This window comes from Tursiops truncatus, chromosome 4, assembly GCF_011762595.2.
Source record: "Tursiops truncatus isolate mTurTru1 chromosome 4, mTurTru1.mat.Y, whole genome shotgun sequence".
NCBI lineage: Eukaryota > Metazoa > Chordata > Mammalia > Artiodactyla > Delphinidae > Tursiops > Tursiops truncatus.
In genome coordinates, this window is record NC_047037.1 from 73,498,572 (window position 1) to 73,524,220 (window position 25,649).

At 46.1% G+C, this 25,649-nt stretch overlaps 1 protein-coding gene across 2 annotated transcripts in view; it reads left to right on the plus strand.

Annotated features, from left to right (window-relative positions):
- SLC12A8 (solute carrier family 12 member 8) overlaps positions 1 to 25,649 on the plus strand; it is a 132,737-nt gene that overhangs the window by 93,940 nt on the left and 13,148 nt on the right. For both annotated transcript variants that reach the window (XM_073804123.1, XM_033855719.2), the window contains 3 exons: positions 640 to 727; positions 8,803 to 8,949; positions 14,887 to 15,532. In XM_073804123.1, the coding sequence (XP_073660224.1) occupies positions 640 to 727; positions 8,803 to 8,949; positions 14,887 to 15,532 (881 nt within the window). The remainder of the gene's footprint in view (positions 1 to 639; positions 728 to 8,802; positions 8,950 to 14,886; positions 15,533 to 25,649) is intronic.

The window sequence follows — 25,649 nt, forward strand, 5'->3', positions numbered from 1 at the left end:
TGTCAGGCAGGAAGGGAAAGAAAGAGCCCTGTCTCTTTTTTGGTCACAGCTGGGAGGTCCCGGGAGGAGCCTTTAGCCCATCCTCCCGCTGTCCAGATGGGGATGAGGCCGCAGGGGTCATGTGACTTGATCGAGGTCACAGGGCATCTGAGGGCAGAGCCAGGTCCCTGCTGGCCTTTCACATTCGGCTTGGCTCTCTGTCACCTGGGGGCCAAGGAACAGCAGGCCTCCGAGGCGTGAAAGATGGTCAGCTTGTTCTGCTGCAGGATAATGGGGTGCAGGGCTACCAGTCAGCCCCGGCCTGCATCCTGGCCACCTAGAGGCCTGGTGGGCCGCTGCTCACCCCCAACAATCTCTGTAATGTAAGAAAGAGGCAAAACAATGATACGTTTATATAGATGTGTGTGTGTGTGTGTGTGTGTGTGTGTGTGTGTGTGTGTGTGTGTATGAAATATGCTAGAGGAGAAGAAGTACTGGAAGTGCCCCCCAGACCAGCTGGGGAGGCTTCATGATGGGCCTTTCTCTGTCCTCTGGGACAGGTCTCCTTGGGAACCCGTAGGCTGAGTGAGGTGGGGTGGGTTGGGATGGGGCTGGGCGAGGGCAGGTGGCAGCTCTGCTCCGCTCTTGGGTTTCTTGCAGGTGGTTTCTGTACATCGTCTTTGTCCTCCTGCTGGGCGCCATCTGCACCCGAGGGGCCCTTCGCTATGACTTCCTGATAGCAGAAAAGGTGGGTGAGTCCTGCACGGCCCGACAGGCTCAGGCCGTGGGGTCATTGATCGGCTCTGAGCAGCAGCGGCTGCCTCCCCCTTGCAGCCCTGCCTGGGGATCCATGTACTCTCGGGCTCAGGACTGAAGTACAGGGGCCAAAACCATGGGGAAGATGCAGGTCCTTCATGTGGATCCCTAGACCCGGGTAACAACACCTGAAAAGGCACATGCATGCAGGTGCTAAGTAATGGGGACACAAGCATCCCTTCATGTCGAAAATCAGGGCAGAAACAATCTGGTCCCCCGAAATCCCGAGCTCCAACAGCCCTTCATTTTTGCCAATAGCCTCCCCTTCCACCACAAGCAGGAAGTGCTACTTGCAAGAAACGGGTAGGAAGGAGGAGGCTGATGGATGGAAAAGAGGGTGGCAAGGTGGAGGCAGATGGCGGAAGCCCGGCGCCAAGGTGAAGCGCGGTGAGAGGCAGGGCTGGAGGCCCCTTGTCCCCTCGGGCTCCCCAGGGAGGTGGCCCCGGGTGAATTTGGCTTCAGTCTCTGTTTCCTGAGCCCTGCACCCTCTGCCCGCAGAAGATTAGCGAATTCCTGATGTTCCACAGCAGCCCTGGAACAGGCTGGAGGTCATGTGACAGTCAAGGACACTCACTTGGCATCTCTAGAACCCAGGAGAATAAGACTTCCACACATTCTTCTGGAAATCCCCCAAAACTCCTATCTTCCCATCAGTTCCCTGGGGGAACAGTGGGCCCTGAGATTGCTGTCATGCATCAGAGAGATGCGCCAGGCCAGGGAGGTTTTCTTACTCGGTTAACTCCTGAGTATCACTGCTCATATGTAGGAGAAAGTACCCTTTTCTCTGGTGTGAGGCTTTGCAAAGCAGCCTTGCAGATTCATGGAGGGGCACTGCTTGGGGCAACCTGGGGCCGGAAACTCTGAGCTACATTTTACAGCTACGTTTGGGCTTGATTTTCACATTACCACAGGTTTCTTTTTCAGGCATGTAGACGCCGGTGTCAGGGTGATATTTGTTTTGGGGGGATGGGGGGTCTTGGCCTTACCGTGTAAGCAGGTTTTAAAAGGGGGAGCGGTTTGGGTAGTGAGAGCGCTGACACCCACCTCCCAGGGCCCAGGGTCCTAGATCCGCCCCCCGCCGGCGAGCAAGGTTTACTCTCAGGGGAGGAATCAACATCAGCTTCCCCCACTTATATCTCCGTGCTCGCTGCCGTCTTGCGTTTCATCTCCCAGGGGCCTCTTCTCTAACTGTGGAATGAAAAGCTTGGCCACATCAGAGGGATTAAAGGCCTCCAGGAGCAGCTGGGCCTTGGCCTGAGGGAGCTGCCGGCTGCTGTCTGCACCATGCCAGTGGCCAGCTAGCTCTGCCCCTTCACAAGCCGGTTCTTCCTCGTGGATTCCCCCACGGAGGTCCCTTCAACCACCAGAGACTCTGATCTGGATGGAGGGAGGCCAGTGATCCCTGGGCGGGGTCTCCTCTCTCAGCTCCTTCCCCGTCTTTGCGGGGAAGCTAAGAACGGGTGTGTGGGAGCCTAGGCAGCCTGTGTCCGAGGAAGGCCACAACAGCAAGCGTGTAAGAGCGTCTCCACGGACAGCGCAGGGGAGACTTCGTGGAGTGGAGATTCCACCACTAATAATAGACTCGTGAATGGGGTCAGGGAGGGGGTGGAGTTTGTCTGAAATGCCACCTGTCCCAGGCACTAAAACAGCTAGGCAGGCAAGCCCTTCTGTGGCTGGGGACACCTGCCAAACCATGCCTGGCAAATGCACGTGGGAATGTCACTACGCGCATACCAGGTGAGAGGTGGACAGTTGGTTTTTGGAGAGGACAAGAGACTGTTTCCCGGAACAGGCTGTTGTAAAACCTATGAAAGAAAGAAAAGATGGAGTTCTTGACTGTCAGTAGCAAGCAGGGGCCAGCGCAGCAAGTGAGGGAACAGAGACGGAACCAACCAGGGCAGCTCCACAGCAGCAGCGCCCTGGTGCATTGCCCCCTGGGGTCCCCTACAAAGGGAACCATGTGGGATTTTCCCCCCAAAGCCATGAAACCCGGCTTTTCTCCCTTCTTGCCCTTCAGCATCCCTCCTTGGGACTGACCCGGCTGCAGAGCAGGGACTATACTTGGGCAGTAAGTTGGGCCACAGACAGTTGTACTCATGGCACCTGGAGGATGGGAGGGTACAGCACGAGAGGCTGGCAGGTACAGGTGTGGCCTCCTTACGTGGTCCCTTGACACAACCTGCCACCCCGATGTGGTTTTAATAAACTGCTCATCTCTCCCTCACATCTTAGCTGTGGCCTGGGTTCTGAGCTGGCCCATCTCTGAGCTCTCCTGAGCCCAAGGAAGCAAGGCCTCTTCCGTCTGGTCTGTGTGCCCCGAGGGCTGGGCACAGACCTCCAGCATCCACCCCTTGGCGTTCCTCCCGTGAAGCTCCTCTGAGCACGTCCCTCTCTTTCTCGCGAGCTTTTTCTGCCAGAACACTTATCTTCAGTGGCCGCTGGCTGCCCTGGATTCCTTTCCACTGACCTGCAGCGGGTCCGTTCATCTGTTTCTTTCTGGGTTTCCTGCAGCTTCTCTGATCTATTTCTAATTATTTGGCTTCCCAGCCCATGGTTTCTCTCAGAAGTTTCTTTTCGCTTTATATCCCTACCCCAGAGGAACTTTTTCCTGGATGTTGGGTGTCAGTCTCACTAATGTTACACTTTCTAAAAAACCCCGAGTACGTCAAGGTGGCTCTGAGGTAATCCGTGTAAAGCACGATACCTGGTGCATAGTAGGAGCTTATCACATTTTGACTCCCTACACACTCCTTGTGGGGATACCCTTACAGATAGGACACATTTTGGGGTGGGGAGATGTTTTCCTTTGAATCCACATGTTTAACTGAATAGGAAAAGCCCCCAAAGTGTCAATCCCAATGTTATTGGGTTATAGAAAAAGGAGTTGTATAAAGAGCAGGTATTAGTAGGGGTAAAATGAAATCGATTGAATAATTTTTTCAGAATAAACTTGTAGGCAGCCCAAGAAAAAATGTTTATTACGCATCAAAAAGACCAAGTATTTTAGGAGCCCTGGGGCTAGCAAAAAAAGAACAGACCAAGTAGGAACAGTATCCGCAAAGCATGTGTGTGAAACATGGGGTATCCTACGGGGAAAACTCTCGTCACTCTTGGATTAGACAGTCACGGCTTCCCACGTTCACAAGCTACGCCTGGGAAGTCGGGGTGAGGCAGGGCTCGTGGCTGGCGGGGGGAGCCCAGCCCAGCATCCGCCACCCAGCCCCACCTGCCTGTCCTCTGCTCTCCATCGTGGACACGGCTCTGCCTCTCAGGAAGTGAAGCCAACTTTGTTTCCTTCTGGAAAGTGTCTATCAAGTGAGAGAGAAAACTTGCCTGAAAGTTGCAAAGTTGGTCAACTCATGGAATGAGGACAGTGTTAGAAAACTCATGTCTCCAGAAAGAGGGAACTGCTGAGGCATCGCCACAGTCATACATTTGGGATCGTACAGGTGTCAGGATGTACTCCTCAGTAATGTCCAGGGGCCGCAGGAATTAGGTAAGGCAGAGTGAGTACCTTGGAAATGACTTTATATTCAGTCCTTCAAGAGAAGAGATCAGCCAGTAGGTTGGTGGGCTCTCTCAATGACTGGAGCTCCAATGGGAGCTGGGATCAAATACCAAGAGCAGAGAGCCGAATTAATGATTTTCATCAGTAGTTACGAAAAGAGAAATTAGGGTAGTTCACACCCCAGATAATGTTTTAGAAAGACAGCTTTTTGTGGTGACTCATGCCGGTGGAAGACAGAAAGGCACATTTTACTTTTTCCTAAAGAACTGTTGACACACATCTGCTCAAATAGATTCTTACTTCCACCTCCACTGGCACAGATAGCAAGTTTACAGCCCCATATAAATAGAGAAAATGACTACATTCTGCGCAGCTGGGAGCAAAGCTGTGGAGTTTACTGTTGCACCTGTAAAACCTTGCCCTATGCCACTTATCTACACGATCCTCAGGAAATGCTCCCTAGATGGGTGGATGGATGAGAGAAAGGAAGGGGCAGGACTCAGGTGGGAGAGAGAGAGAGAATGGAGTTGTTATAATATATCCAACCACGAGGACCAACATTTCATTTATTTTTCAGAAAATTGACTGAATAACAGTTTTATATAAAAGAGTGGCAAGTGAGCAGGCCATTCGAAACACAATTGACAAACTGGACATAAGTCCACAATTGACACCTGGACAGTTGTCCCTTTGGCCCTCAGCCCCAGGGCTCTGCAGGGATCCTGGGGAGCATTTGTGGGGAGGCTGGCCAGGATGGAGGTCACCATATCACAATCTCATGTTGCCAGAGACTTCCTCTGGTCAGTTCCATCACTGAAGGATGCCAGCCTGGGCAGTCTTCTTCCCACTCATGTCCACTGCAAATGGGCAGGCTATAAATGAAAAAGAATTATTTTTATATATTTATTTATTTAGTTTTATTATTATTATTTTTTTGTCTGTGTCGGGTCTTACTTGTGGCACGCAGGCTCCAGAGCACATGGGCTTATTAGTTGCAGCACACAGAGTCTCTGGTTGTGGCATGCAGGCTCCAGAGTGTGTGGGCTCTGCAGTTGCAGCACGTGGGCTCTCTGGTTGTGGCGTGCAGGCTTAAGTTGCCCTGCGGCATGTGGGATCTTAGTGCCCCGACCGGGGGTTGAACTGGTGTCCCCTGCATTGCAAGACCAAGTCTTAACCACTGTGGACCACCAGGAAAGTCCCTGAAAAAGATTTTTTTTTTAATTGTTTATTTATTTTCGGCAGTGTTGGGTCTTTGTTGCTATGTGCGGGCTTTCTCTAGTTGTGGTGAGCAGGGACTACTCTTTGTTGCAGTGTGCAGGCTTCTTACTGCAGTGGCTTCTCTTGTTGTGGAGCACAGTCTCTAGGTGCGCGGGCTTCAGTAGTTGTGGCACACGGGCTCAATAGTTGTGGCTCACGGGCTCTAGAGCGCAGGCTCAGTAGTTGTGGTGCACAGACTTAGTTGCTCCACAGCATGTGGGATCTTCCCGTGCCAGGGATCCAACCTGTGCCCCCTGCATTGTCAAGTGGATTCTTAACCACTGTACCACCAGGGAAGTCCCAAGAATTTTTTTTTTTAGCTCAAATGTATATAAGCTTTTGGTTAAGAAGCAGTAAAATTTCTGCAAGGAAATACCATGCCTGCCTGTGCTGGAGAATTCTCTGAGGGGAGGATGCAATGAAGACAGTGTACCATGCCCAGTGGCTTTCACCCTCACTGCACATTAGAATCACTGGAGGCCTTTTGAGAAATCAACCACGTCTGTGTCCCATATACTAATTAAAGCAGAACTTCTGGGGTGACTCGTGTATAGCCAGAGTGGAGAACTACTGGGTCAGATTTTCCAAAAAAAGCTTTTGATAAAATTTCATCACAGAGTCCATTAAAAGAAAAAAAGTCAACAGACAGAAACAAAGGTTACAGATGGATGATGGTATCTCAGCATGGATCAGGGATTGATACTGGGACCAGTTTATCTGACAATTTTATGAGACATCCAGGGCACGAGTCACAGTGAAGCCGCGAAGCTTTATGACTTCAGCGGGCACTTGCTGAACCCTGTGTGCCAGACTCAGGTGTGGCAGGGAGGGGCCAAGATGCATGAGACTCAGAAGTTTATGGCCCGCTGGCAAGATGGGCCGTGAGCGTAATTAACTGCACCACAGGGCAGGAAATAACGTGCCATGGGAGCATACAAATGAGGTGAGGGAAATGTTAGATGACGTTAATTTCTTCTAGTAGTAAAGTGGTAAGAAGGGTGTGAGTGGGATAGTTGTAAGATACCCATGACATTGAAGAAAAGAGGAGAGATTCATTGGGGTTCAAGATGAGGCCATGCATTTAGGGAGAAGTCATCCACACTGAATTAAGGAAAATGTAGGCTCTATAGTGGACCTTAGTCTTGTCCATCAAACTTCTGTCCTCCCTGACCATTTGGGGGTTATCCCCCCTGTGTGAGGGCTTGAAGGGAGTGAGCCCCATTTAATATTATAGGAGTCCAAATGACCAGACTCTCCCTTGCCTGTCCCTTTGTGGCCCTGGTAGGGCATGTGACTGAGGCTGGGCCCATCAGATGTTCCAAATGTAATGAATGAGGCAAAGATAAAGGTATGGTGAGGATTCATCTTTAGGGCAGCAGGTGCTGGTCGCAGCTTGGTCAGACTGCTCCTGTTCAGGGGTCTGAATATGCCTCCAGCCTTGGGTCTCGCCTTTACCCGAGCCTGATCTTTCAGCCTCCTGACGACCGATCCTGTGACCCTTCTAGTAGCCTACAAATATATTCTTAAAAAAATATTTCCATGGACTTCTCTGATGGTCCAGGGTAAAGAATCCGCCTTCCAACGCAGGGGACGTGGGTTCCATCCCTGGTCGGGGAACTAAGATCCCACATGCCGCGGGGCAACTAAGCCCGTGCGCCACAACTACTGAGCTCGCGCTCCGCAAACTACAGAGCCCACGCACCCTGGAGCCCACGTGCCACAACTGGAGAGAGAAAACCTGCATGCCACAACTAGAGAGAAGCCTGCGTGCTGCAACGACAGATCCCGTGTGCCGCAACTAAGGCCCGACTCAGCCAAAAAAAAAAATAATAATTAATTAAAATAAAGTTTAAAAATTTTTTGTTAAAAAAAATATTTCCAGTCAAGAATCCTGGCTGATGCCGGTTTCTGGTGATAATTTATGGGCCAGGAAAGAGATCTAGCCAGTGTTCCATATAGCTTGGTGCCACTGACCCAGTGCATTTGCTAAAGCAAGGAAGTAAAAACTGGGGTGAGGAGAGTCTTCATGGAGAAGGGTGTTAAGTAACAAAACTGAAAACGAAATCTAACCCAACTGTAATAGTTGGACAATTAAGCACTTAGAGTATACAGTTCGGGGCATTTGCCTAAAGTAAAGTAGAAAGGAGAAGGTACCTCAAATACTCAAGAAAAGAGAGAGACTTCCCTGTGGGTACAGATGAGGTCCAGCTCAGGAGGGAGAGATAGATTCATGACAGACAGTGTGGGACACAGCTGCATGGCCAGCAGCACTGATCTGTGCAAGGTAACACCAAGCAGAACAGCTCTGCCCTCTCTTATTCTATCTGTTGTTGGTGCTTTCTGGGCCACGTGGGTCCTGGATCTCATTCTTTTGCTCAGCATTTATATTTCTGTGTTGGCACCAAGTAGACCCGGATGAACCAGACGGGAGCCCTGCAGAAATGAAGCCAGTGGAAGCGATGGTGTGCCCCAACCTCACGCTGAGGTGCAGCGGAGCCCAGAGGCGCACCAGGCACACCTGCTGACGGGCTGGGGGTGGCCTCATGGAGGAGCGGAGATTCGTGCTGAGTCTTGAAGCACAATTGGGAGTTTAAGAGACAGACAATGAGTAGATTAGGGGTGTGGACAGAGGGTTCCAGCAGGCAGAGCAATCATGCTGATAGACTCTGAGCGTGCAGGGTGTGGGGCTGGAAGAGTCACAGACCAGGAAGAGCCAGGAGTGTCGGGGGGATGGAGAGCCATTGGTATTTTTATGGCAGGGACATCTTGATCAGATGTGCATTTAGGTCACACTGGCAGAGGCTTGGGGACAGAGCTTAGCCACTTAGCATTGTTGGTGGTGGTGGTTCTCAAAGGATAGTCCCCAGACCAGCTGCATCAGCATCACCTGGACACTTGTTAGAAATCCAGATTTGGGGCCCTACCCCAGACCTACTGAATCAGAAACTCTGAGGTAAGGTCCAGAAATCCGTCTTTCAGCAAACACTCCGGATGAATCTGACGCACACTCAGTTTGAGTGTGACTACACTCTGTGTAGTCCGTACAAGAAGTGATGGTAGGTCAAACTCAAATGGTAGCAGTGCCAAGGAAGTGGGGTGGGGCTGGGGTATTGGAAATATATCCAGGATGTTGAATCTAGAGGATTTATGGTCAGATGGGGTGTGGGGGGGTGGGTACGAGGGGAGAGAAAGGTACGTAAGCAGGTTCTGACACTGGATAATGAAACTGCTTCCTCATATAGGTGTCCCTGGTGGGCTTCCTGTTCCTTTTGGGCTTATACATCTCGTCCCTGGCCTCCTGTATGGGAGGCCTCTACGGAGCACCCCGGATCCTGCAGTGCATTGCCCAGGAGAAAGTGATTCCTGCGCTGGCCTGTCTGGGGCAAGGGGTGAGTGACCTTTTCTTTGAGAAGTGTACATTTTGCCACTAACCTGATCGTTGGCCAATAAATTGCTTAAGTCTTTCTGATAAGAGCCGCTGGTCCGCTTCTGGTGGGGAGAAACAAGAATGCACCCCTGTCCTCTGGCTGCTTTAGTCTGGGGCCAATGGACAAAGTGTCTGTCAATGTCACAACCACCTAGGGCCCTTTAGCGCTGGGTTAGCTAACCGTCACCGTAGCACTGTGGACCCTGCACAGCAGGGAGAGGGAGTGCCACAACCTTTAATAAAAATAAATTCTGGGGCTTCCCTGGTGGCGCAGTGGTTGAGAGTCCGCCTGCCGATGCAGGGGACGCAGGTTTGTGCCCCGGTCCGGGAAGATCCCACATGCCGCGGAGCGGCTGGGCCCGTGAGCCATGGCTGCTGAGCCTGCGCGTCCGGAGCCTGTGCTCCGCAACAGGAGAGGCCACAGCAGTGAGAGGCCCGTGTACTGCAAAAAATAATAAAAATAAATAAATAAATTCTGGATCCTCCAAGTTTAGCCTAGAGGGAAGAATCTCTTCGTGAGGAGGGGAGCTGGCCCTTGCAGTTCTAACTGTATCCCGGAGGTTCACCTTCCCTTTGGGGTTGCTTTAGGATGATTCCTCACACCTCTGGTCTCTGGGCTCTCTGTTAGTCATCACGGCCCAAACCCTAATACAACTTGGTTGAATCATGGAACCATCAAATGAGACATTCCTAAAACTGAAGGGGTGACAGGAGAAAGAAACAGAACCCCACTTTGTTTTGCAAGCTGTAGTTGATTTCTATGTGGTTGGAACACCACAGGGGTCCTCCCCACCCCCTTCCCATGCCCATCCCCCCTCTTGTTTGGGGCCACATAGTTACAAGTCACCTTTAATTCCTCCCTTTACCTTCCTCCACTTCTTATCCACCAGTCAGCGTGGGCGGGTAGGACAAATGACTGTCATCTTTAGTACCTTCCATGTGGTATATGCCTTTTATTCTATTTTAATTTCATTTATTTTTTATTAGATAATATGTGTACAGGGTTCAAAACTAAAAATGATATAAAAGGCACCCTGAGAATTTTTGCTCCTGTCATGAGTCTTCCTACTCTTTCTTCATCTGCACCCATGCCTTACCAGTAGCTGGTTTTATTAGTTTTTTAGGAATCCTTCTCTCTTCTATTTTTACAAAGATTGGTTCTACCCTCTTGCACTGTTGGTGGGAATGTAAATTGATACAGCCACTATGGAGAACAGTATGGAGGTTCCTTAAAAAACAAAAAATAGAACTATATACGACTCAGCAATCCCACTACTGAGCATATTCCCTGAGAAAACCATAATTCAAAAAGAGTCATGTACCAAACTATTAATTGCAGCTCTATTTACAATAGCCAGGACATGGAAGCAACCTAAGTGTCCATCGACAGATGAATGAATAAAGAAGATGTGGCACATATATACAATGGAATATTACTCAGCCATAAAGAGAAATAAAATTGAGTTATTTGTAGTGAGGTGGATGGACCTAGAGTCTTGTCATATAGAGTGAAGGAAGTCAGAAAGAGAAAAACAAATACCGTATGCTAACACATATATATGGCATCTAAAAAAAAATGGTCTGAAGAACCTAGGGGCAGGACATGAATAAAGACGCAGACGTAGAGAATGGACTTGAGGACACAGGGAAGGGGAAGGGTAAGCTGGGATGAAGTGAGAGAGTGGCATTGACATATATACACTACCAAATGTAAAATAGCTAGTGGGAAGCAGCCACATAGCACAGGGAGATCAGCTAGGCGCTTTGTGACCACCTAGAGGGTGGGATAGGGAGGGTGGAAGGGAGATGCAAGAGGGAGGAGATATGAGGATATATGTATATGTATAGCTGATTCACTTTGTTATACAGCAGAAACTAACACACCACTGTAAAGCAATTATACTCCAATAGAGATGTTTAAAAAAAAAGATTGTGTTCTATATACATTGTTCTGTACCTTGCTTTTCTTCATATAATATAGCTTGGAAATCGATCTTTTCACATAAATATAGAGAGAACTTTCTCAGTCTTTTTCCATCATGTGTATATGCTGTCGTTTATTAACCAGTTCCCTATAGATAGTATGGCTTCCAGTAAACAGTGCTACAAAGGATACTCTTGTGTGTGTGTGTGTGTGTGTATGTGTACAATTTTGTACATGTGCAAATAGATATAGGATAAATTTTCATAAGTGGGCTTGCTGATCAAAAGGTAAGTGCATTTTTAGCATTAATAGATATTTTGCCAAAACACCTTCCATGGAATTTGTATCATTTTGTACTTCTACCAGCGATGTATGAGAGTTCCTGTTTCCCAACAGCCATCATGACTGTTAGATTCAGGCCAAAAGACCCTGCTTTATAGGACTCTGTTCTGGTCTCTAAGAAATTCATGAGGTCAAGGGGACCTGCCCTTCTAGATCCCATACCCACCTTCTAGACCACGGTCCAGGTACCCTGGAATTTCCTTCCCAGATGTCCCCCAGCCTAAATGCAGGGTCTGCCAGGGCGTCTTCCCTGAACCTGTCCGTTTTAGGGCTAGGGTGTGGGCTGAGAATCCACATGTGGGTGTGAGCCCTCCCTGCAGTGTGGTCTAGGAAGACAAGAGTTGCCGGTGGGCAGTGAGCTGGATCCTGCAGTGAGGAGCTCCGGGGAGTGCAAGAACTCTAAACTTGAACCTGGCCTTCCCCATCATCCTGAAGTTATATTTGCCGAGGAAGGAAGACAGAACATACTTGATTTAATGGTTATGAGCTTGGTTTATAATTGTGCGTATCTGGACACAGGGCGTGTGGCTCGCCATTTGCACTCGTGCCTGAGCACCACAGTGTCAGATGAGCCTGTCTACAGCTCAGTGTCAGGTATGAATTTTTGCCAGTTGTGCGGTGAGACATGGCATCTTAAGATACTTGTGATCTGCATTACCCTTATTAGGAAAGGTGTTGAACACCGTTTCCCCTAAGAGTCGTTTGCATTTTTTTTTTCTGTGATTGTTCATCTTTTTCTTCTGAATTGACAGATGCTGTTTCTTTGTTACATGTATTACAAATATTTTCTCTAGTTGTCACATGCCTTTTGGAGGAATATTTTTTGTCGAAGCTTCTTTACATATGATTAAATTTTACTAGTACATTTTTTCTTTTAATGGGGGAGAGAGGAAACTTTAAAAATTTTTTGAGGTATATTCAGCATACAGAAAAGGGCATAAAACCAATATGAACAGCTTAAACAATGGCTGTGAAGTGAACATTGTGTAACCTCCACCCAAGAACACTGCCAGCCCCTGATGCCCCCCTCCACATACCCTCTCTGGTCGGAGCCCCGTCCCTCTCACTGTGGAGGCTACTATCCATATTCCTGTGATAATTTCCTTGCTTTCTCTGTGGTTTTACTCAGGAAACTTTTTCTGAAAGGGGCCAAATAGTAAATATTTCAGGCTTTGCAGGCCCTATGGACTCTGTCACAACTGCTCAACTCTGCTGTTGTAGCTCGAAAGTTGCCACAGACAGTACCCTAATGGGGTAAGTGTGGCTGTCTTCCAATAAAACTTTATTTGTGGACACTGAAATTAGAATTTCATGTAATTTTCAGGTGTCACAAAATATTACTCTTCTTTGATTTTTTTCCTAACTCTTTAAAAATGTAAGACCATCTTTAGCTCGTGGGCATACATAAACAGATGGTGTCCAGATCTGGCCCAGGGGCCATGGTTTGCCACCTCTGGATTACATCCTAGTTCAGTGTTGCCTGTTTTTTAAACTGTATATGAATGTGGCATGCTTCTTTCATACATCATTATGTGCATGTGATTTCTCCGTGTTTTTGCTTGTAATAGCGTCTTGTTTATTATCATCTCTATATAGCATTTCCTCATTGGCTGCAGTTTATTTGCTCATCTTGCTGTCATGTTATGTCCCAGTTTGGGACTGTTACAGACAGTGCGGCAAACATTCTTGTAGTAGACTTGTTCACGTATGGCATTCTTGCAGACCCTGTACCCATTCGTGGAATTGCTCATTGTTTTTAGTGGGCTGTCTGTCTTCTAATTATTTTGTAGGGATTCTTTGTATATTCTGCATTACCCTTTGTCAGTTACATGTGTCACAAATATCTTTTCCCGTTCTGTGACTTGACTTTTCTTAATGTGTCTTTTGGTAACAGAAGTTCATGTGTGACTATTTTATCACTTTCCAACCCACGCTTGTCAAAGTCCTTTCCTGGACCACTTGCATTTCCTACAGTTTACCTAAGACCTCCTTCCGCTTACCTAGGACCCTCCTTTTAAGTTTTTGTTAGTTCATGAGGATTTATTTTATCCTTGGTAGTTTTATTGTTAGAGTATACTAAATAACTGTAGCAAATATACCCAAAAATGTAATTTTCAAAAACAATAAAATGTATTTTTACTCCTTTTTCTAAAAAAAATTTTACTCTGAGGTTCTAGGGAAGGCGTTTCAAGTCAACAGGGCCTCTGATCCTCAGAGAATCAGGCCACGATGACTTCACTATCTTCATCTTGTGACTCTGAAGATTGCACTCTGTTCCAACCCTCAGTAAGGGGAATGCGCTGGAGGAACATACCTGGGAGGTTCACGGGTCAGATCTGAAAGTGGCTGACGTGCCTGCCCCTTCCATCACAGAGTGCTGGTGTAAAGGAGATGGGAGCAGTGGTTAGATCCTGTGTCTATCCTGAGAATAAGACTGACAATATTTACTGGAGGAGAATGAGTGAGTGAGAAGAGGCATCAAGAATTTTGCTTGACTGAGCAACTAGAAGGATGGAGTGGCCATTTTCGGAGGTGGAGAAGCTGCAGGGGAGTAGATTTGAGAGGCAGGACATTGGAGGATCAGCAGTTTGGTTTTGGAAATACTAGGTTTGAGATCCTATTAGACATCAACCGGAAATGCTGAGCAGATAGTTGAATATTTAAGTCTGGATTTCAGGGGAACATTTCAGGCTGGAGATTCAAATTTGGGAGCTGAGAGCATTGAGCTAGTATTTGAAGCCATGAGCCTGATTGAAATCCTAGAGAGGGAACATAGACAGAGAAGAGAAGGGAACATAGACTGAGGATGGAGCTGGGGATTGCTCTAAATGCAGATTTCAGAGATGTGGAGAGGCCAGTGACAGACTAAGGAGCAGTCGATGACAAGGAGACGAACCAAGAGAAGCGAGGAGACCAGGGAGTGAGCAGCTGGGTCAAATGTAATCCTTAGGCCAAAGAAGATAAGGACTGAGAAGCAACTATTGCTTCTGGCCCAAGAACTGTGTCAGTGACTGTAAGGAATAGCTTCTGTGGAGTGGCAGATTATATGGAGTTAATGCATTTTCTCCACTCCTGTCCTTCTAAAAGTCACCATACTCCCCCTCCATTAATAACAGATGTGCATAAATGTGTGTGTATGAGAACATGCATGTGCATGTTTAGTATCAGAATTCCCCCACCTCAGCCACCAATGATTCTGCTATGTCTTCCAGGGTCTGCCGCTCCCGTTCAGGTCATTTTCTCCATTAAAGCATGGGAAGAATCAATTTTGCACTTCTTTGATTTCCAAGGGTGGTGTTAAACCCAGTGAAAGACAAAAGGAGAAATATTTGTGAAATCCATGTTCTATAGGATTGTCCCACATTAATGATTACTAATACAGTTAATGCCTGTTGGATGTGTTGGGCGCCCACTGTGTGCCAGGGCTGCGTCAAGCATTTTACGTGCATTAGCTCTGATTTCACAGTAATCCCATGGGTCGGATGTCATGATCCCAAGTTTGTAGATGAACAGTTAGGAACACACCAAGAGTCACATGGGAGAAGTGGCTGAGTCATTATGAGTTGTTTCTATCAAATACTGTGATTTTCTTCTGAAATTTCATGGTCTTGCATGTTATTTTTGTTTCTGCAGAAAGGGCCAAGTAAAACACCCGTAGCTGCCATCTGCCTGACCAGCTTGGTGACCATGGCCTTTGTCCTTGTGGGTCAGGTAAACGTCCTGGCCCCCATCGTCACCATCAACTTCATGCTGACATACATCGCGGTGGACTACTCTTACTTCTCCCTGTCCATGGGCGCCTGCAGCCTCCCACAGGTGCCTGAGTCGGTGCCCGGGGAGGGCCTGGGAGCTCTCCACTGCTCTGAGCACCTGCTCCTGGAGAAGGCTCCCAGCTGTGGCTCTGAGGGCGTTGCCTGGAACCTCTCTGAGGGCACTCTGCTAGAATTCACCAAGGACATGGACCAGCTCCTCCAGCTAACCAGGAAGCTTGCGAGTGGCCAGCCCGGAGGAGGAGAGAGCCACGGGATCCCAGAGAATCAGAAGGGGAAGACCAAGAAGGCCACCAAGCGAACCCTCCAAGAGAGCTTCCTCTTAGACCCCAGGTCTCCTGCTTCCTTCCCTCCTGAAGGCTGTGACGGGTGGCCTACTGCCTCCTGGGAGGGGCAGGGGCCCCATGGGAACATGCCGCATTCCAGAAGTGAAGGGGCTCGGCCTGGGGGAGCCTGTGGAGAACAACTCATCCCTGAGCCCAGTCATCAGCCCAGGCCGAGCAGAGAAGGTGGGTGCTTTGGAATCACATGGGGCCTCCTAATTTGGGTGACTACTCAGTTATCACAACCCTCTTTCAAGTCCTTAGTTCATTTTATAGCTGGGTTTAAAATCCTTGTGAATTTTGTTTGGTATTTACTTTTAAAAGTTATGGTCAGATATCCATTGACTTTGTAATTCTACTCTGGTATAGATAGTTAATTTTGAACAGAAATTTCTAGCTACTCCTGTATGTTAGAGCTGGGAGCCATGGCTAATAATCAAATATTAATTTCATTTTACTCAAAAGTCAGCCAACGTGAATGAAACCAGTTTATCCTTTCAAGGGAAGTGGAGATGTGTTTTGACAAACTGCCTGGCAAGGACTCAGTGTGCTTTGTCTCTGGAAGGTGAATCTCCCAGACCAGGCAGGAGGGAATGGAGAGAAAGAAGATATGCTTTAGGAGCACAGCTTTTCTTTGCTCCCTCAGATCTGTAGGCACAGAGACACAGGGAGAGACTCTCAAAGGGAGGCTTCCGGGCGTGAGAAATTCCGAGAGAAAGACAGAACTCAGAATTTTTTAGTCTTCCATATTCTAGGTGCTTTACATATATTATTGCATGTAACATAATAGATATTAGCATTTTCTCTTTTACCAGTGAAGACTCTGAGTCCCAGTGAGGTCACAGAGATGAAACCGATACTATGCTCAGAGCTGATACCTTGCACAGCTGGACATCACACCCAGGTCTCCCTATATTTGAAGCCCGTTAACCTACTTCCTGAGATCTGTACAGACAAGTGTGGGCAGAGAAGAGGAGACAGGTGACATAGAAGGAGATGTCCAAAAATAAATGCTTTACGTTCTTCCGTACACCTGCTTTTCCTCCTTTACCTCCAAATTGGTGGGTGGTTTTTAATGGTAGGAGCATTATTAAAAATTTAAAAACTATGTTATTTTTGTCAAAGTAATGAGTACAGTTTAATAAGCCAAGTGGAGTGAAAAGTCACATAATCAGAGATCGTAGTTCCCACTCTTCCATACCATCCCTCTGACTCTTCTGCCTCCCCTAGTCCCGCTCCCAGAAAATCCCACTTTCAACCAAAAAATTGCTTCTTCTGTTAACCTTCATGTTCGTAGATAATATATTTGTATTGCTACTTCTTGATATGTCAGTTTCATCTCTTGATTTCCTATTATGATAAATGAAGACTAGCTCATTTATGCCACTCTTGATTTCTCATCCAATGTCCCCAGTATAATTACATCACAGTTTTTTAATTAATCTAATAGCTAGTATTCATATTATCATGATTAGGTAAATATTGCTTAACTCTGAGCCATATATTATGCTATGATTACATTTCCTTTTTTGTCCAACTTTTTCTGTTTCCTGGGGTTAATAATAGCCTTGGTTTTCTTTTTTTTTTTTTTTTTTTGCAGTATGTGGGCCTCTCACTGTTGTGGCCCCTCCTGTTGCGGAGCACAGGCTCCGGACACGCAGGCTCAGCAGCCATGGCTCACGGGCCCAGCCGCTCCGCGGCATGTGGGATCTTCCCGGACCAGGGCACAAACCCGTGTCCCCTGCATTGGCAGGCGGACTCTCAACCACTGCGCCACCAGGGAAGCCCAGCCTTGGTTTTTTATTTGCTTGGTTTTGTGTCATCATCTTTTTCTAGATGTTCTGGTGGATATGGCAAACGCCTCTCAATGTTATTTTCCAAATGCTCGAATTCTTCAGAAATTTATCATATCCATTTGTTCTTTTCCCCCCTCTGTCCTATGGCCCTTATTCTGATCCACTCTAGCCTGTCAGTGCTTTCGGTCTGCTACAAAGCTGTTGTCTTGGAATTCCTCTATCACACTTCTCTGTCAGATCCAGGGGACAAGATCTGTTGGGCGTGATATCGTGGTAGACTTCTGTCTCTTTTTTTTCCCTCCTCAGCCTTGAATGACCTCCCTGTGTTTGAAGAATTTCCAGTGTTATGAGTCTTGGTGGGAGGCACAGCAAGCCTTTCACTCTTAAAACTGAAAATGTCAGATATTCAGTTTTCCCGCCCCTCCTGCAGAGTTCAGGCACGGGACCAAGGCTCGGCTAATTAGATGAAGCCTCCATATACTGGGAACTGGGAACCTGAAGAAATGGGGACTTTGAGGAACTCTCTGGAAGCATGATAGTGGCTGCAGGATGACTACATTCCTGGCTCCGCCATCAGGGCTTTTCAGGGTCAGAAGTGTCTAGACCTTGGCACATGCCCCTGTGGTGTCCCCACTAGACTGCCCAGACATAGGGTTTTGAGTGTTGTCCCTGGCTATATAGCTCTGAACTTGATTCGCTAGCCTTTCTAGGTATTCTCAGAGGCTGGGAAATGTCTTTTTAGCTGGCTTTATTGCTGCTTCACATGAAATCCTGTGGGGTTCTTTCTTTCCCTAAGGAGGAAGGGGAGATTGGGTAACAACAGTGAGTCTATGCCACAGCTCTCCTGGTCTTAATTTCCAAGAGCTCTTGGTTGTAACCTGATTTGTCTTCATCTTTTTTAAAAAAAATGTTGAACATCATCTCATTCTTGTTTTATAGGTATAACGCTTATCTTATTTTTCTGGTAATATTACTTATTCTCCCTTTAAAGTCGTCTTCTGCCCTGTGTTCTTTAGATTCTTGTCTCTTTGGCTTGGTCTCACTCTCTCTTTTATATTGGCTTCACTAAAATGTCTGTTGATCTTTTGATTTCTGTTCCTATTTAGAAGTAAGTAGTGAAAAGCTGTGTAGAAGACCTGCATCCTGGGCAGAGCTTACTGGTTGGGGCACCTCACTGTAGAATGGTCAAGAAGCTGGCTTTTTCATGGGAGGATCCCCAAGTGTGGTTAGCTAGAGGTTTCCTCCAGAGAAAAGTCCTTTAATCTCTTGCCTGGGGGTCCCCCAGTTGGCTGTTTGTGTTCAGGGAGCCGGGTGACATAAGGAAGTTGGTGGCCTCCCACACTTTAGGATAGAGACTTCATTGAATTCCCCAGTTTCTAGCTCCATTCCCCCCACTCTTTGCTATGCCTGGTGTCCCAAGTTCAGGCCCTCTCTGGTTTGATTTCTTCAGAGGAACCCTCGCATACCTTGGGGAGGGGGTCAGGCAAAGAGGGAGTTATTTCCTAGCTACATGGCCAGAGGAAAGGCACTTGATGTCCAACTGGTTCATATACAGTCTTGCAACAAGTCCCCTGCACCGTATCGCTTCCCACGGGCGGGTACTTCTTGGTCCTGAACTTTGTGAGGTCCTGCTGGGGTGCACTGGGCTGCTCATTGCTGGCATCCTCTCTGTGGGCCCTAGAGTTGGTCCTCCTCGGCTCTGCTGTCTGTTACCACTCCTCCGTCACTGCTCCACCTTCCAAGACTTGTTTTTATCTTTCCTCTCTCATTCTCCTTGTGTTTGTAGGTTTATGCCTATTTAATGCCTTTTCTGTTTTCTCAGTGGGTTATCGGGAGAGATGTGTGGTCAGTTTGCAACGTTTCATCATTGAAGTTGCCCTATCTTAGAAATGTCCCGAGCTCTTGTAAACCCCTCTGTCTCCTCCATCCTGGCTGCCTTCACCTTGGTTCAGACCCTCATCATCTGGTGCCCAGACTCTTGTTAATCTCCCTGCTCATCTCCAGCCTCCAGATTCTCCCATATCCTGTTTCTCCTTTTCATTGTCCACTGAATGATCTTTCTAAAATAAAACTCTCATCATGTCTCTCTTACTTAAAAACCTTCGTTGGAATCTATTACCTTCCATACCGGTGTGATTTGCAAGATTCTTGGCAATCCTGCCCTGCCCCACCTTCCTGGCCAGTTTTCTCATGACAGCTGCCATGTACACATGTCCAGCTATACCCAGACACGTGCCCCAAACACATCATGTTCTTTATTCCTTCCTGCCTTTGCACATTGCATCACTGCCCACTTCCATCTGAAAAACACTGACTTAACGGTTTAAAATCCATTTGACTTTTCAGACCCCCTCTGAGAAGGATTCCCTGATTTCCTCTCCTGTGCAAGCATAACATTTGAGTCACACTAGTGGTATAAACACGTATCACATTGTTTTATACATTTGTTTACACATTTGTCTTCAGGCCTGCTTGTCGTCTGCCTATCTTAAGGAGAAGAAATACTAGTTTTATCGCTTTGCCTCCAGTCTGTGAGCTTCCTTTAGTCACAAACCATGTCTTTCTACCTTGTATTCATCAACAATATTCCCACACAGTACATGCCATCGACAGACACTCAGTAAAGGCTAATCAAATTGATGAACAGTTGTACAAATATTGGCTAAAAATTTTAAACATTGACAGGTAAAGTAGAATAGAAAGAGTTAAACTATTATAAGAACCTAATGTGTGACAAACCAGATGCTGTAAAATAATAAGAATCAAGTCACTATTGAATAAATATTTTTGAGAGCAAATGGATCAAAAAATTAACTTGGGGCCATATTTGATACCTTATATAGCCACAAATTCCTTATTTATAACAGCTGTGCAAGAGAGCGATTTCTGACTACTGAAGACATCATCAAAGACAAAAAGGATCTGATTAAACAGAAATAAAAAACATTTGCCCAGCACAGTGTCACAGAAGGAAACAATTATTCTGACAAACACAACTGATAAAAGCATACCTTCCAAAGCATTTTTTTTTTTTTTTTTTGCGGTACGCAGGCCTCTCACTGTTGTGGCCTCTCCCGTTGTGGAGCACAGGCTCCGGACGCGCAGGCTCAGCGGCCATGGCTCATGGGCCCAGCCGCTCTGCGGCATGTGGGATCTTCCCGGCCGGGGGCATGAACCCGTGTCCCCTGCATCAGCAGGCAGACTCTCAACCACTGCGCCACCAGGGAAGCCCCAAACCATATTATTTTTAAAGACAGGAAGGTCAAAATCCAGATCCTACTAAAGAGAGGTCAGGAGAGATGAACACGCAGTTTACATGTGAAAAACCAGACTCACTCACTGTGCATTCAACAAACTAACTTTTATGGTTAAGTGTTGAATGCTGTTTGTAGCTAAAAATAGGCAGCTTTTATTGAGTCTGTCCCAGGTGCCTGGCACAGAGATAATCACTTAACACGCGGATTAGCTCAGCTCAGCTCAGATCTAGGCATTGTTATTACCTTTTTCCAGATGACAAAGGTGAGGCTTAGGGAAGTTAAACACTTGCTCAGGATAGGAGACAGCTAGAATTTGAACCCAGGTCCATCTCACTTTAGAGCGTGTGTTCTTAACCACTACACAAAGTGTATGCTGCTTGGGGCCAGTGTCTATTATGAACTAGGCCATTGTACTGATTAAATGAGTCCAATTTAAACCACCATTGAGATATTTCATATCTGTTAAGCTGTCAAAAATTTAGATAAAAAATAGGTCAGTGGTGATCGGGTATATGTACACATTGCTGGAAGCAATGTCAATGGATTCATTCCTTTTGGATCCATTGATTAAAGTTTTTCATCAAATTTGGGAGGTTTTTGGCCATGATTTCTTCAGAAATCAGCAGTTTTGCTGCCAGAGGGAGCAAACTTGTGGGTTGTGCCTTTATCAGTTCAATGTGGTGAGCAAAGTAGAAAATGGAATGGGGAAATCCTCAGCTTTGCTAGCCTGAGGGACCCAGCTAGGGTGAGCAGTGGAACAGCCAGAAATTTAATGGGAAGATCCTAGAAATCAGAGAGCTGTAGAAGGACTACAGCTCCCCACATCCCCCTGCTTGGGGAGCCTAAGAGAGACTGACAAAAGTCAAAGCCGGGGAACCTGGAGAGCTGCAGCTTCAATTGTGCTTCCCAACCCACGCACAGATCTGCTGGCAGCGGGTGGAAGCCTTCTGGGCCACACGGACACAGGCCAGCTCCATGCTGGTAAGAACTGGGGTGGGGGTGGGAGCAGCTCAGGAAGAAGGCTGTAGACTCTCACCGTCCTTACCCTCAGCTCCAGGAGTTTTTGAAAAAATAAACACTTCTTGGTTTGTTGTCTCGGTTTGGTAAATTTCTAGAGCCCCAAGTGATTGTTTTTGATGATTTTGTCTAGCTGTATACCTGTCTCTTACGGAGAGGATTCACTGACCTCTTTACATTGTGGTAGCTGGAAGTCCCTCTGGTTCATTCTTTCTGCAGAGTGAGCTTTCAAGATGTAACAAGAAATATAAAACTGTCTAATTGCTCTGACTTAGTAAATCTGTTTGGGGGGATTGTATCTCAAGGAAACAACCCTAAACCAAACAACAAACCGTAAATATGTACAAGAGTCTCATAGCTGCATTGTTGGTGCTAATGACAACCTAGAAATAAACGTGCAGCATTTGGAAAGTGGTTAAAAGATTACAGAATCAACATGATAAGATCCCACATGAACCTGAAACATGATCCTTTGTGAACCACGTCAACGCACATTCTTGGTTTGTACATGCCAGCTAGAACTGTGTGTTTATTTATCCTGATAAAGGTATGGAGTGCATTTCCAGAGGTGGTTTAATATTGATTTTTAAGTAATTTCCACAAAATTATTTAAATTTGTGATTTTAAAAATTGACATAATGTCTTCCCCCTTCATGCTTAAAAAGTCTTTATTTCTGCATGGGTTTTGTGAACATAGAACTTGTTAGACATACCACTAGATTTTAAAAGACAATTTAATGTTATGTGTTATGTTTATTATATTTGATTTTTTTTTTTTTTTTTTTTTTTTTTGGCTCTACGCGGGCCTCTCACTGTTGTGGCCTCTCCCGTTGTGGAGCACAGGCTCGGGACGTGTAGGCTCAGCGGCCATGGCTCACGGGCCCAACCGCTCCACGGCATGTGGGATCCTCCCAGACCGGGCACGAACCCGTGTCCCCTGCATCGGCAGGCGGACTCTCAACCACTGCGCCACCAGGGAAGCCCTATATTTGATATTTTTAACATGACTAATGCATGGTTCTGCTTACCTGTTTGTTTGTTTTGTGACTAAAGCTTGATAAAGTTGCCTTCCAGTTGTTATTCTAGTACTTCTAACACGAGAAGCGGTCTCCTCCCACCACTAGTCTGTAAGACTTATTTCTTCCGGTATAATCCTTGAAAAGAGAAAAAAAATTCCTTCTGTCATTTTGGAAGGGTTTTGAAACCATAGCTGTTCAGAATTCTGAATAATTGTCCGCCTGCATTGTCTGTCATACCTATTCGGAGTCATTGAGCATCATTGACTGAATTCTCCCTTGCATTGCTGATGTGTAAAACTGCACTGTGCTTGCCTGGAAGACACACCCCTTCCTATGACTCTCCCTGGAGTTCCTCAGAAAACACATACACATACACACAACTCCCTTGGGTACAGTGTAATTGAGTTAGTGCAAGGTCAAGATCAAGTGTGAAACAGTGAGCTTAACATTTGGCAAACCTCAGAGAGGCAGAAATCTAAGTTCTTCACCAATAGTGTTTCTTCTTAATAATCAATGGAGCAGCTGTATTTCACTAAGCCTGTGATTGAAAAAATGAATCATGCATTGCACATGTTGAAAATATACAATGTAATCAAAGACAATCTTAACAGTGTCTTTTCTTTAAAAAAAAGAAGTAATAGAGCCATCAATTCAAATCAGTCATGCACCTTGGCAGAGTTCTTTAAAATTTATTTTATTGAAGTATAGTTGCTTTATAATGTATTAATTTCTACTGTACAGCAAAGTGATTCAGTTATACGTATATATCCATTCTTTTTCATATTCTTTTCTATTACGGTTTATCACAGGATATTGAATATAGTTCCCTGTGCTATACAGTAGGACCTTGCTGTTTATCCATCCTATATATAATAGTTTGCACCTGCTAATCCCAAACTCCCAATCCATCCCTCCCTCACCCCCCTCCCCCTTGACAACCATGTCTGTTGTCTATGTCTGTGAGTCTATTTCTGTTTTGTAGATAAGTTCATTTGTGTCATATTTTAGATTCCACATATAAGTGATATCATTTGGTATTTGTCTTTCTCTGTCTGACGTCACTTAGTATGATAATCTCTAGGCCCATCCATGTTGCTGCACATGGCATTATTTCATTCATTTTTATGGCTGAGAAGTATTCCATTGTATATGTGTGCCACATCTTCTTCATCCATTCATCTGTTGTTGGACATTTAGGTTGTTTCCATGTCTTGGCTATTGTGAATAGTGCCGCAATGAACATAGGGGTACATGTATCTTTTTGAATTATAGTTTTGTCCAGATACATGCCCAGGATTGGGATTGCCGGATCATATGCAACTCTATTTTTAGTTTTTTGAGGAACCTCCATACTGTTTTCCATAATGGCTGCACCAATCTACATTCCCACCAACAGTATAGGAGGGTTCCCTTTTCTCTACACCCTCTCCAGCATTTGTTATTTGTAGACTTTTTAATGATGGCCATTCTGACATATGAGGTGATACCTCATGGTAGTTTTGATTTGCATTTTCCTAATAATTAGCAATGATGAGCATCTTTTCACGTGCTTATTGGCCATCTGTGTGTCTTCTTTGGAGAAATGTCTATTTACGTCTTCTGGCAGAGTTTATTTTAATCCACAATTAATAAGGAGACACTTCTTGAGCACTTCCTATACACAGACCCCTACATGCCTAGATTTGGTATTTAGAGATACAAAAGACGGCTCTTGCCCTCAAGATATGGAGATATAAAAGATAAGTATAATAGTTGGAAGTATATGGTAAAGGCAGACATGTTGAGAGGATGAAGACTTCTCTGGGACCTAGGATGATTGGTCATTCATTTAGCCTCACGTATGGGACATTTACTACATTCCAAGTGCTGTTCTAGGTGCTGGGGGTGGGGAACATGCTGAACAGACATAGAAGGTCTCTGCTGTCATTGAACTTGCATTCTAGCAGGAAAGACACATAATAAACAAGCAAACACACATACTGTGATGTCAGTAAGTGATAAATAGTATGATGAGTAATAAAGTGGGGTAACAGGATAGAGACTAGAGTGGGGAGGGTGGTTCTGTTTCAGATAGGTTGTTCAGAAAATATCTCTTTGAGAAGAGGATATTTTAATGGAGAACTGAATTGTATAAAGCAGTGAACCATGCAGAGATGTGGGAGAAGAATTACAGGCAGGGGAAATGGCATGTATAAAGGTACAGATGGAAATTGGATTGGCAAATTCCAAGAAGAGCAGAAGTCCAGCAGTGAGTGGAGAGGAGTGGGTGGGGGGAGAGAGGTAGGAGATGAGTATAGCAAGGAAAGCAGAGGTCAGTCCTGTGTAGGGCCATGCACTCCATGGTGATTATGACAGAAGGTCATGGAAGGTTGTAGCTAGAGGTGTGATATGATCAGATCCAGCCTTAAGAAGATCACTGGCTTCGTAAGGAATAGATTGTGTAGAAGTAAGAGAAGGATCTGAAGCCTGTTTTGAGGTATATTAATTAAGGGAGGCTAAACTGCTATCACAAATAAACAAAAACACAGTGGCTCAAACACAATGGAAATTTATTTCTCACTTGCACTAACAGTCCAGGAAGGGTGTTCCAAATCAGTGAGAGGCTCTCCTCCATGCATTGCTTCAGGGACCCAGGCTCCTTCCATTTTTATGACTTCACCATCCCCTAAGTCCTTATAATGAGCAAAATCAAGACTGAGTTACCACATTCTGATTTCGGGCACAGAGAATAGGCACACCTACTGTCTCAAAGACTCTGATGCAGAAGTGACACTCACCACTTGTGTTCACATTCCATTGGTGAGAACTTAGTCACATGGCCACACCTAACTGCAATAAAGAAGAGTGCTGAGGACTGAATGAATGCTAGGATTCTCCAATACTTGGGGGTTGGAAGGAGGAGGTGATCCAGCAAAGGAGACTGAGAAGAAGTGGGCAGTGAGATAGGAAGAAAACTAGGAAACTGAGGCATCCTAGGAACCAAGAGAAGAATGTGTTTCAATAAGAAGAAAGTGATCACATGTGTCAGGTGCTATCTGAAAGGTCAAGTAAAATGAGCTGACCATTGAATTTGAAAAGATTCAAGTCATTGCCAACCTTAGGTAGAGTCGTTTTAGTGGAATGGTATATACAACCCTAAAAGTAGGTTGAGGAAACAATGGAAGGTAGAAGCCATATAGGCAATTCTTTTGAGAATTTTTGCTATAAGGGAGGC